We start from the raw sequence: 13,076 nt of genomic DNA, 5'->3' as shown, positions 1-13,076 counted from the left end.
TTCTGCAGAAGTGCTGCTCTGATTTGCAGTAAAAAAAAAAAAAAAAAAACAATGGATAAGGGCTTGAGAAAGAAGAGTAAAAGAGAGGAAATTCTTGTGAGATAAGCCTAAGGAGTGAGAATACCAAGGCATTCTGTGCATCAGGGCTTTCTAGTGTTCTAGATGTTTCAGGATCTTATTATGGGACATGATGCACTTTGGGTTTTTTAAGTGTCTGGTAGGAATCATTTTCTTGATAACCCAAGTTTCTGGATAGAGTGCATGCATAATATACAGGAATGACTACAGGGCAGATGTGGACATCCTAAGAAGGATGTTATCATTCAAGCAGATAGTTCTGTGTGCAGATGTGTCTGCTTTGGTGTGTGTTTGGTGGGGGAGGTATCTGGGAACCTCTGATTCCAGGACCCTTTGATGTCCCTTTTCAAACACTGACAAGTAGCATCTGAAGACTCGATGATGTTTGATTGTTTTGTCAATGATATGACAAGCAAGTACCAGATAGAAACTTCTTCCAGAGTACCTTTAAAGCCTGGCAACAAGGGACTGAAAATGATTTTTCCTTTGGGCTTAAAGTTTTGCCCTCTTCTTATTTTTCTTCTCTTTCTTCCAGACCGAAAGTACCAGCTTCGACCAAATTGAATCCTGTTACAACCCAGTGAGTAGAACCATCAGTGCCTCTGGCTTTCTCCCAGAAAAGACGCCAGGCGTTCCAGGGAGGGAGTATCTTGCCGAGTGCAGATCCCCCGGGCAGTGGCGGAGCTCCACAGTTAGTCCGCCGGCCAGTAGGGGACAATTTGGGCTATCAAAGGGAGGCTGCGCCCAGCATGGGAATCCACTTCGGTGCCAATTTAGGGAGAGGAAGTTTCTTTCCGAGCGAGCGAGCGGGATTCCGGGAGAGAGTGCTCCTTTTCTCACTGGGAGAAAAAGCACATGGGAAACTGGGACCGGGAATGAAGTTAGCGACACCTCTGCCTGAGGTCCAGGCGCTTCTGCTCTCAAGTGCTCTTGACAGCGGACTCTAGGGGAAATGGGCGGAGTGAATGTGGGTGACCTTTCCTTCTACTCCAGCGCCTTTTGCTGCGCTCTCAATGTCCCTCCTTCCTGTCGGGTGGTCCGCTTTCCCTCTCCTCAACCATGACCTCTTCCTTCTTATTCAAGACATCTTCGTTGTGTCTTCCGTTCCTCCCCCACCTTCCTCGCAGCCCCTTTCATTCAATTTATACTAATTCTCCCCCCTCCTTTTTTTTTTCCTTCTTCTTTCTTTCTGGTGTTTTCTCCCTTGTTCCTAACGTCGCGGCCTGTGAGCAGTCAGATTGTCTCATTAAAATCGAGCACCATACCTTCAATCCCACCAGTGACTGCCTGTCACTCTCCGAGTCCCCCTTCGCCTTGAAAACTAATACTACCCTTGTTCTCCAGTGCTCAGGCTACTCAGGAATTCAGGTAAGCGTTAGGCATGGGGCACTAGCCTTTTTAATACCTGGGGACTAACTTTACTTCAACCGGGGCGTTAGTGATTTTCATTCAGGTTTTATCTTTTGAAGCGCGAAGAAGTCAGGTAAAAGTTGTGGGTTGTCAATTAATCTCACACTGACTGACTGGGTTGAATTATGGTTCTAAGCTGTTCCTGGGTGGTTTCAAGGTGTGATCAGTGAGCCTCCTACATTAGAATGTCCTGGCTGCTGTTCAAAATGTCAGTTCTCAGCGACACAATCCATACCTTTAAAAATCAAAATTTCAGCCTTATACCAGGCTCCTTAAGGAGATTCTTGTCCATTTCAAAGTTTAGCAACCCTGCTTGGGTTTATAACTTAGCAATTGTATGCTTCTTTCTTAAAATGTTGCATTATATATTAAATCTCTACCCTATGTTTTGCTTGATTGCTTGCTTGAGTGGGACTGCAGTCTCTTTAACATAATAAATTTTTGCAATACAGTCACATGCATTTGAATGAATGTGTAATTTTAAAGATGGAGACATTATAGTGGAGAGTTAGGAGTAGGAACTCTGGAGTCAGCCTGCCTGACTTTGAATCCTAGCCCTTTAACTTAGCTTTTAACTGTGAAGATCTGGACAAGTTTTTAGCATCTATGTGCCTCAGCAAAATAAGTAATCTGTTCTTAAGTCCTACATAGGCTGTCTGTAAGAACTAAATGAGTCACCATATATAAAAGCACTTGGAAAGATGCCTGGTACGTAACAGGTACTCAACTCAAAAAATATTTCAGTTGGTGAATAAAGTAGAAAATTTATGTTCTTGAGATAATTTTAAGAAAGACAAAGATAGACAATGTAGATATGTATGATTGATGTTGATTAACCCAGTAGACTTAACAAATCTGCAATCCAAATGTCTAAGTAGCCAAGACTGTCATTTTTTACGTCTCAAGGATTGAATCATAGGTTTCAACCAAGCTAGGAGTTGAAACCACCTGTATTGAGCTTAAGTGAAAAACTCAAGACCAAGCAGTCATATGAGAAATCTGTTTGCCTCTATGTCTTCCTTCAAAGGGAACTCTGGCAAGGCTACAAGTCTACAGATGGTCACAATAAAATTCACTCATATAAGAAGAGCACAAAGGACAGACTTGATCAAGTTCTTGAGCAGAATTTTTTTGATAAAGGGAGAGTCTGGAGAAAATTATTTCACCCCCACCCTAGCTCAAACAGAAAGTCTGAGACCAATAATAATTAATTAGGATTTAGCAGAATTAGACTGTAAGATTCTTGCTTGGTAACCCAGGATTCTCTATCAATCTGTGTGTGCCTAGGAAGGAGGCTCAGCCTGTCATTACTCAAGGGTTAAGAAATGCACCAAAATCTTGTGCAGAATAAGTCTTCAGGGTGTCTGTGGCACATGTAAGGAGTGGTAGGGATGGGGAGCAGGAATAATTTGGTTTCAAATAATAGACTAGTTTTTACTGAATTCTAGTAAGATACAGAAGATAAGTCCTATCCTTTGAGGATTTGTGCTCTTGTCAGAGAGATCATGACATCATCAATTTATTTATTCACTTAATCATGCAAAAAGTATCCAGTGTTTCCTATGTATAAGTCACTGTACTCAGTGCTGTGGGGAAATACCAATGATGCAACCATAAGAAGAGTAGGTGAAAGCCAAGTGAAATGACACATACTCTTAAGTATTAGAAGTTTCAAAAAGAAAGATCTGAGCAATTTGCAGAGGTTTTGTGGAGGAGGTGCTGCTTGGCCTTTTAGCAAGATTATGTGGGTGGAGAGAGAGAGGAGGGCTTTCCTCTGCAAAAAGCGCTCACACTTAAGCAGTTGAGAGGTGGATTTTCTGGGAGAAGATGACATAATCTGCCACTCAAAAGTTGTTAAAGATAGTGAAAATTAATTTTTTTTTACTATTGATTCTCCTATTCAACAGAAAAACAATACCCAGGAAATGAAACAAGAAGGAGTCAACAGTAACTGCCTCAACCAAACCTCACAAATACTAGGATGGTGGCGTCGTTTCTCTCGACTTTTAGGAAAATAAAACTATTTTAATTCCTGTCATATTTTATAGCACCAAAAGAAATAATTTTTATTAAATATATAAAATGTTAACTCTGTGACATTTAAAAGAGCACTAATAGTTATTCTTTAACTACAGAAAGGTTTCTTAACTTATTTTGGGGTCAGTCTGTATTGTTTAATGTGGGTTATTTAATGTGGGAAGTATTGATCCTCTAATGTCAGGGGACACTTCTGTAACATTGGTGACTGGCTTCATGGCACTAATTCTCATCTGAAACTGTACAAGCCCTACTCTAGGGAGAAAACAAATAAGTATAGTAGAAAGAAATTTAAAAAAGAAAAGTGTTGGATTCAATGACAGCATCTAACCCTCTGTTTTAAAAACAGGCATTTATTTTACATGTTATGATTCTTTTCCTGTTCTCATACTAAAACTCTATAGAAGAAGAAAAGCAAAGCAAATGAGAATGTACAAATCATGGAAAGTATAACGAAGCAATTTGAAAGAAGTTTCAAGCAAAGTGTTATAAAAGTATTCTAAGCCAAGTTTTAAAAATTATAGACCAGAGTAGGATATGCAAGTAGATTCTGAAGAAGTACCTTTGTTACAGCTATTATATATATAATAAATCTTAAATTTTATATAATGCATTTTTAATTTATTTTGTGAGCACTTTTGAAAATGTACATGTTGCTTTATAACTGACATTACATATTTCTTAATAAAATAATTTTCAAATTAGTTTTGTATGAATATTCTTTTAAATTTAGTTACAGGCCAATTTTCACACAGTTTTCTAAGAGATACCACTTTTCTTCAGGTCTTTACCTCCCCTCATGCTGAGACCCCATTGATCACACACCCCTTTGTGCTATGCCTGTTGGTCCTGTTTATAAGAGAAAATATCTATAGAGAGGTACCTAAAAGTATTTAGAGACAGATGATTGCAGCACCTCACTTTCCTCAGTTGTGTCATTAATCCTTCCTTCTTTCTCCCGTTGAGCTTTTCTCACACCGGGAAGAGACAAAACAGGCAAAAGTTAACTGAAGATGATAAGTTCATTCTTGAATACCTGATGCAAGCTGGGCCATAGACACCCCTTCATTCGTCCTCAATTCAGAATCTTCCAACACTGATTGGAGAGATAACCGTAGCCATAGAGTCTAGGCATAATAGAGCACATGGGAATACACTGACTTTTTTCTGTGAGTAGAAATGTTCCCCTGAGCACTGCCCTAGTGTTGGGGCTAAGCCACAATAGAAGAGGGGAAGTTCAATGTCCCTAAATACATCTTTCCACCAACAAGTTAAGAGGAAGCTCATATTTTGTATCCAATTAGCATTTAAGGACACTTGCTGTGGGTCAAGGTTTCAGCTGAATACTCAGAATACGGAAGGAAATAAAACACAGTCCTTGCTAGAGAAGCTCGAAGTGTGGATGAATAGGCAGTTTTCTTCTCTCAGAGGAAAATCAGGATATGCCCATTTCCCAAAAATCTTCCTCCAAATTAGCCTTGGACCAGGACCTTAAGTAACTGCCATCAGAAAAGAAACTCCTTAGAGTAATCTTTAATTTTCTGGGCAAAAGGTTGAGAGAGGGATGGCACTTTAAATCTATGAACTCCATCTTAATAGGGATTCATTGACTCCAATTTTTTTTTTAATGTGAAAAACCTTACTGTCACAAATTTTCTCCAATTTTGGGCCTAATTCCTCTAAAAGAAGAGAAGAAAGAAGGATTAAGGAGAAAGAAGATTATTCAAAGTCATTCCATTAAATGCAATTTCTTTGTGTCTTCTGCTTTCTCTTTAAAACTTTTGGTAATTTATGTATTTTATTCTGTTATGTATTCCATAGGTGTTTTAAAATAAAAACCATCATTTGAATTGCTTATATTATTATGTAAATATCATGTGAAATACCATATACCATATTAATCTAGTAAGAACTTTCACAAATGTTGCAAAAATATGGATAATACATTCTTATTTTTTGAAATATATTATGGTCTTCAAGGTAGAAGAGTATATGGTCAATGTTATCAATGTTCTATGGTCATGAAAAGAAAGCTGCACATTCTGGAATAACTATAAGTTACAAACAGTTGAATATATACCTGTTGGGACTGACTTATTAAATATGCTGTTTACATAATTTATGTTTGTACTTTTTTGTCTCCTTTACTCAGAGGCTGAGAGAGCTGTGTTAAAGTCTCCTCCTGCCATTATTGTTTCTTATTTACTCATGTCCCCTAAAGTTTTGCTTTTTAATTGAGACCACTTTTTATTTCATTCCTGAAAATTCACAAGAGCTGTTTATTGAAAATTGTACTCTCTGCCATATAATATTTCCACATTTTGGTGTTTCTGGATCCCTTTGTTGTAGATGTCTCTTGTATTAAAAAAGAAATCTAGTGTGTCTGTGGTGGAGGAAGAGGTTGGGAGGAGAAGGAAGGAGGAAATTGAGGCATATTTACTTTAGCACTGTCATTGTATTGATATGTCTTCTGTTTTTATATATCTGTACTATTGGCATAATTTTGACCTACAAACAAGTCTTTACACTGAACATTTCTTATGAATTTTGTGCTATCATTTCTGCATATTGGGATTCTGAGGATTGAACGTTGATGCTATTATTTATTATATAACTTTCTCCTAGTTGTCTATAGCTTAATTCAAGTTATTGAAAAAAAAATTGATCAAGACCCACCTCTGCTCACTTCAAAGGAAGTACCTTCATGGGTTGTTAAAGCATTTGTTCTTGCTTTTTGTTTTAAAGTTTTTCTTGAACTTTGCAGAACCCAATTTTCATTTCTTCATTATATCCATATAAAAATAAAGGTCAAGAAAAAAATTTGTCAAATTATTTCCTGATGTCAAAACATACTAAGCCCATATTATCCCCCAAATCTATAAATCAAGTAAATTTACCCTCAAAACAAATGGAATTTGTTTATATATCAGTTGTATTCCTCTCTAAATCTTACAAACCAACTCTGAGAATTATGCTAGAGAATGACATCAAGTTGATCTGGGTCTTTTTGTGTTTCTTCCTTTCCATTATTCAAAAGTACTAACTTTTCTCATGTTTTATTTCTAGCTATAGTTTTAAGAATATTTTTTGGCCAGTGTTGCAATTTCTAAATACAGCTGTGCTTTTTGACATCCAGTATTTATAGTATGTCAATTAAAATGTTTCATTTATTATTATGTCTAACACAATAGTTTACATATGAGGATAATAAATGCTAATTAGCTTCCTTGAGTATCAGGTTCTTTGTGAGTTGTTAAAGAATTTGTCCTTGCTGTTTGTTTTAAAAATTTCCTTGAACTTTGCAGAACCCAATTTCCATTTCCACCTCTAAAATAAAGATGAGGCTTATGGCATTGTAGATGTTATTATGAGAATAAAATACATAATAAATATAAAACCTCTGGAAAACGGGCAAGAAAAATATTTTAAATTTACCTATTTGAATGTTCATTTTATTATAAAGTTGAAAGATAGGAACTGCACATTAGTCAGCTTTCTGTCACTGAGATAACCTACTTAAAGAGGAAAGACTGATTTTTGTCTCATAGTTTCAGATGTTTCAGTCCATAGTGATTGGCATGTTGCTTTTGGGCTGTGGTGAGGCAGAGCATCATGGTGGGAGCATGTAGCCAAGCAAAGCTGTTCATCTCATGGTGGGTGAGAAAGTGAAGAGAAGGGCTGGGGTCCCACTGTTTCTTTAAAGAACACACCTATGACCTAACTTCCTTCTATTAGGCTCTTCCTCCCAAAAGTTCCACCACCTCCCAATAGCCGCACACTCAGGACCTTGGGTAACACTTATCCAAACTATAACAGACTGTTACAGAACCTCGAAAAACTCTTCTTACTTTTTGGTTTAGGATTGCTTTGCAGCAATGAAAAAATGGTTGAAATATTTAAGCACACAATTGTTGACAGTTTGACAATTTTGAACTCTACCAAATTGGACAGAGTAGCAAAAGAGAGAGGTGCACAGAGAAAGAAAACTGGGAATTTGTAGAGGGCATCTCATGAGGGTTTATTCAGCTGAGTACTTCTCAGAACACGCACATGAGAAAAATACCCAAGAAACAGGAAAAAAACACACACACATCAAAACTATTAGAGGGAATGCTGCCCATTGCTCACTCAAGGGCAGGAAGATTGTCTATTCCCTTTTTTTTCCTCATTAGGCATCAGGTAGGGCACTCAGAAGAGTCTTACCTCAGTAATGGAGAATAATTAATCCAAGACTAATTGCTGCAATGATCCCACCCAACAGATCTTAAGGCAAGACTTGAAAGGATCAGTTTCCAAGTCACTTAGCTGCATTCCACAACAAATCTCAAGAATATTTGTAGAAATAAAAAAAATAATTAGGACACAACAAGGAAAAATGCACAATGTGTGATGTATAATGAAAAGTTATCAGACATGAAACCAGTAGGAAAATATATCCCATGATGGGGGAGAAAATGACACTGACTCATAGGTAACACATGTCAGAATTAACAGGTGAGGACGTTAAAATGATTAACAACCGTATTCAAGAGGTTAGAGACATATAAGATATTAAGAAGATTCAAATCTAACTTCTAGAAATGAAATATACGATGGATGATATTAATGGGAGATTAGATATTTTTAAATATTAGCAAAATAGAAGATATGCCAGGAAAAACTGTCCAAAATAAAACAGAGGGGGAAATAAATCACACAGGACTGTGAAATGAGCAAGTGCCTGATATATGTAAAATAAAAGTACCTTAGGGAATGAAGTAGAGAGGTGCAGGAAAAATGTATAAACAAACAATAACTTCAGGTTTCCAAATTTGATGAAAGCTCCAAACTCACAGTTCCAAGAAGCTCAACAGAACAAAAGAAATAAAGGAAACTTCAGTAATGCTTATTATATTCTAATTGCTCATAATGAGAAACCTTAAATGCAGCTAACGGATTATGAATGCCTTCGTGATATCCTTTTCAGGATAACCTCTCCAAAGCACTTTGGTGTTTTTTCTTTGACTCTTTCCCCTATACCATTTATACATTCTTTCATGATAATAGCATTATATCATATATTAAACAATTGAATTTAACATCAGACAGCTTTGCTGACTAATTTCTACCTGTGACCTTGCAAGTAGTATGGTTGCAAGAATTTTTGTTTATATTTTCTGCCTTTATTGAAATAAAGGTAAAAGGTTGTCATCAATAAAACTCACATTTGCTGTGTAGCATTGCCATTTAATTTTTTTGTGCTATCTTATTGAATCTTTGCAATGATCCTGTGAGTTAGTTCTGTTCCCATTTTAGGGATACAAGAGAAGGCTCTGTGAGTACAATATCCAGTTGTACTTATCCAGTAAGTGCAATATCTGACCATTTCAAAATCTGTGCAGTTTTCATTACCCGGGGTTAAAACTTAAGATTTTTGAATAAGAAATGCTGCCAAGTGGCATTTGGGCCCATTGTATAATAGACAATAGTCATAACCTCAATACACTTCACCCCAACTCTCAATTATTCATCCATTTTCCCTCCCCCATAAGGAAGAGGAAAACTTCAGTAATGCTTATTATATTCTAATCGCTCATAATGAGAAATCTTAAATGCAGCCAAGAATTGATTCCAGATCCTGCAATGGACCTTGATTAGTTGAAGTTAGTCTGGGCCATCCCAATTTCCTTGCTGGGCAGAATGGAATTCTTGAGCAGGGTAAGCACATAACCACTTTTATTTAAGTGTAAAAAAATTTTTTGAAACTCTATTTTTTTTTCACTTCTAAGAAGAGCCCAACAATGACAGGTTTCCCCTCTCGCAGGGTGTGAAAAAAATTTACACAGTACCAATTTCCTTAAGTATTGAGATGAAGTTATAAATGTCAGAGAAATAAGAACCTGAGGCTTTAATTTATAATAGAGGGATTAATCTATGTTGAGTCACCCTATCTCTTGATTTTCCATTCTGTAAGCTAGTTAAGCAAAGGGTTTGCTTGCTTGTTGTCTTTCTGTGTATAGTTATTGTTACTTACTGTTGAAAGTTGCAAATCAAGAAAAGGTAAATTAAACTTGATTTAAGGAATAATATAAGGCCAGGCTCTGATTTCATGGAAAACAAGCTTGAAATCATGAACTGGAATGGTGGGGGTGCAGGGGAAGAGAGCATGTGAAGAAGATGTCATTCTGGCCTATTTTACATTGCTTCCTGTATGGTTTGAATGTGTGCACCCTCCAAAATTCATGTTGGAACCTAATCCATATAGTGGGGTATTAAGAGGTAGGATGTTTAGGGGTATTCAGAGTAGGATGTTTGGGAAAAGTTATTAAATTAATGAGGCTCACTTTCATAAATGAAACTGTGCCTTAGAAATAAGAACTGGAGGGCTGGGGATGTGGCTCAAGCGGTAGCGCGCTCGCCTGGCATGCGTGCGGCCCGTGTTTGATCCTCAGCACCACATACAAAGATGTTGTGTCCGCCAAAAACTAAAAAATAAATATTAAAAAAAATTCTTTAAAAAAAAAAAAAAAAAAGAAAGAAGAACTGGAAAGAACTAGCCTAGGCTTTTTTGCTCGTTTTTTTTGTGTGTGTGTGTGTGTGTGTGCCATGTGAAGACATAACATTTATTCCCTTTTATTTTTTTGTCCCTTCTCCCCTAGGAGGACACTTACTATCATCCATGAGAAAGAGGGCTTCACCAGACACGGGAACTACAGGAACCTTACTCTGGTCTTCTCAGCCTCCAGAACTGTGAGAAACAAAGTTCTGTTGTTTATAAATAAAGCAGTCTCAAGTATTTTGCTTTAACAGTGGAAACAAACTAAGAGTCAGCCTATAAGAAATTCTCATGTCCGTAGATTATTGCCTGGGCAATTAGAGCTGAAGCACTACTTTCAATGATATGCTTATGGATGAACTGCTATTTCCCTTTTACTAGCCAGTCTTATTATGAGGAAGAGATGGCAAAGGATATCACATTATGTTGATTACGAATTTAGAATCGGTTTGGAGCAGATACTCAGATATAAGGATATATGAAATAATTTGGGGTAAATAGATCAAATGGATATGGAGTTTGAGGATGCTCTGGTGATATCTTTTTTTGCTTATGTGGCACTGGAGATTGAAACCCAAGCTTTGTGCACAGGACAAGCGCTCTACTGCTGAACTACATCCCCACCTCTGCTAATATCTTTTGAGTACAGCCCATATTTCATTCTGGTACAATATCTTACACAGAATAAATTCTTGATAAATATGCTGAGAAAATGAATAAATGAATTAAAATGAAATCAAAAGTTAAATACATTTTTCTCTCAAATAAAACTTTTCCTTAAAGGCCTTCTGAGTAAAAACACCAAGTTGGCAGAAGTCACTAACAGATAAACTATCTGATGTTACCTGATTCCCTCTCTCATTATTTCTGTAGATATGCAAAAGGAAAGGAAAATGATTGGGTCCCCAAATTAATCAGTGTCATTGCAGTCTGTCACCAGCTTCTTTTCCAACAACCTGCCAACTCCTCCCCTCAAAAAAATTAAACTTATATAGAAAGAATCAAACATACACTGAGACTTTATTTTGTGTTATCTCTGGGCACCCAGAAGAGAACGTGAATAATTTGAAAAATCTTAAAATCCTGTGATAGGATATTTATCATTTGTGAACCTTGTAGCCCAGTCCTTACTTTTAGTAATGCAACCCTTACATTTTGTAAGAAAAAATCATTTTTATAATCTTTCACATGGTCCTCCAGAATTCACATATGTTTTAGCTAGATTAGAATGAAATGGCAAGCAACTAGTCAGTCCCATTGGCTTGCGACCACAGCAGTTAATTCTCACTTACATTACAAATTGGCAGCTGCAAGCCAGACCTAGGTCTTTCCTACATACTCTCTTATTCCAGGATCCAGACTAAAGAAGCAGTCATTATCTGGGGTACACCTTTCTCATGTAACAGAGGCAAAGAATGATGAAGAGGATTGGCAGTAACATGCAATGACTCTGAAAGTTTCTGTTAATACATGGCACATGTTCGTTCATGTACACCGACCAAGTCAAAGGCATGTCAAAGCCTCCCTATCCCCACCTCACCACAAATTTACGGATAGTATCAGGACAAAGGATAGAAACATGAAATCTTACACGGGAGAGCAGAAATAGCTGGACTCTAAAGTACACAACTCCTCACCCTGGAAGGGAATATGATTAATATAGAAACAGGCCACATTTTTAGCATTTTGTTACTTAAATGTAGCTTTCTTGTTGAATATTTACCAGACAATGTTCTGGTTGCTTGTTATATGTATCAATGAACAAATAGAAACAACAACAACAACAAAAACCTCCCCTCATGGAGCTAACCCATATTGAAATAAAATAAATATTGAAATAAATAAATCTAATAAACAAGTTAATAATGCAGTAAGACATTATTCTCTTTTTAAGTTTGAATAAATATTTGCAGATACTTAGCATTTTGTTTACTTCTGAAGTACATCCCAAACATGGGTAGAAATGTGCACTGCTATTGAGAAACTCAGGGTAAAAATGAAAGTACAAATGAGTACAACATATCATGGACCCAAACAACAAGCTATCATTCTGTTAGTATCTGCTCTTTAATTATCTGAACATCCCAAGCGTTCAAGACTTTTATGTGCCAAGTGTTATAAAATACATCAAGATTTTCTTGTTCAAGAATGTACGGGTCAGATGTTCAAATTAGCTGACCAGTTACTCTCATTTTGTAATAAAATAATAACATTTTAGAACTGGAAGAAACATAAGAGATTATTTACTTCTGCCTGTGTTTATTAGATGTTGTTGATAACACCCTTTTCATCATGGTCAAGTACAAATATGATCACAAACATTAGTTTTTATTACTGAATATGGATAAAACTTCTGGGACTTTTTTAAAGTTTGCTTCCACTTGTTTCCTACCTTTGCATATTAATTCAGAACTAGAATCCTCAGTTATATACTCTAGGCCAAGGCAGAATAATATTAAAATGATTATGACACTACATCATCCATTTTCATAATTAGGAAACAAATTCTGATAAAATCAAGACTATTATACTTTATGTAGTAAGTCAAGAGAAAAACCATGATAATTTTGTGCTTTAATGCATACATCTTGTTGCACAAAAATAGTTTTTACATAGAAAAAAGTTGCCAAGGATTCCATAGCTCATAGTTACATTGTTGGGACATTGGGGTGATTTTCTCTCTTGTTTTTTTTTTCCCAAGATATCTATTTAAGATCAGAAAACTGATTTCTAGACAGGATCAAACATGTAGATTTAACTCCATATTCAAGCTGACTTTTTGTAAAGATAGTCAATTTAGAACTATGTTTTCTTTATTTGTCCTCAGTAAGAAGGAATTGTACATTCATTTACTCTCAACCCTGTCATTTTTCCCTAACATCTTGTTTTTTTTCCTTTTTCTACTCTAACTGCACCTTAATTTTTGCTATAATTTCATATTGCATGCATCTTCATAAATTTCCTTCAAAATGCTCTGTAATAAATTAGAGTAACAATGTGAATATTCTGTGTGGTA

At 36.3% G+C, this 13,076-nt stretch overlaps 1 protein-coding gene across 1 annotated transcript; it reads left to right on the top strand.

The window, feature by feature from the left end:
- The first annotated feature begins 843 nt into the window (after positions 1–843).
- Positions 844–4,229, top strand: Tslp (thymic stromal lymphopoietin). Its single transcript, XM_046460399.2, has 3 exons — positions 844–1,045; positions 1,312–1,446; positions 3,396–4,229. The coding sequence occupies exons 1-3, from the start codon at positions 1,031–1,033 to the stop codon at positions 3,504–3,506; spliced, it is 261 nt and encodes an 86-aa protein (XP_046316355.1). The 5' UTR covers positions 844–1,030; the 3' UTR covers positions 3,507–4,229.
- Positions 4,230–13,076: the final 8,847 nt, after the last annotated feature.

The sequence above is a fragment of the Marmota monax genome, unplaced genomic scaffold (genome assembly GCF_021218885.2).
Source record: "Marmota monax isolate L192 unplaced genomic scaffold, Marmota_monax_Labrador192_F-V1.1 WCK01_AAM20220418_F8-fsc00006, whole genome shotgun sequence".
NCBI classification, from domain to species: domain Eukaryota; kingdom Metazoa; phylum Chordata; class Mammalia; order Rodentia; family Sciuridae; genus Marmota; species Marmota monax.
Note: the sequence above shows the minus strand (reverse complement) of the source record. Positions and strands in the feature narration are given on the sequence as shown.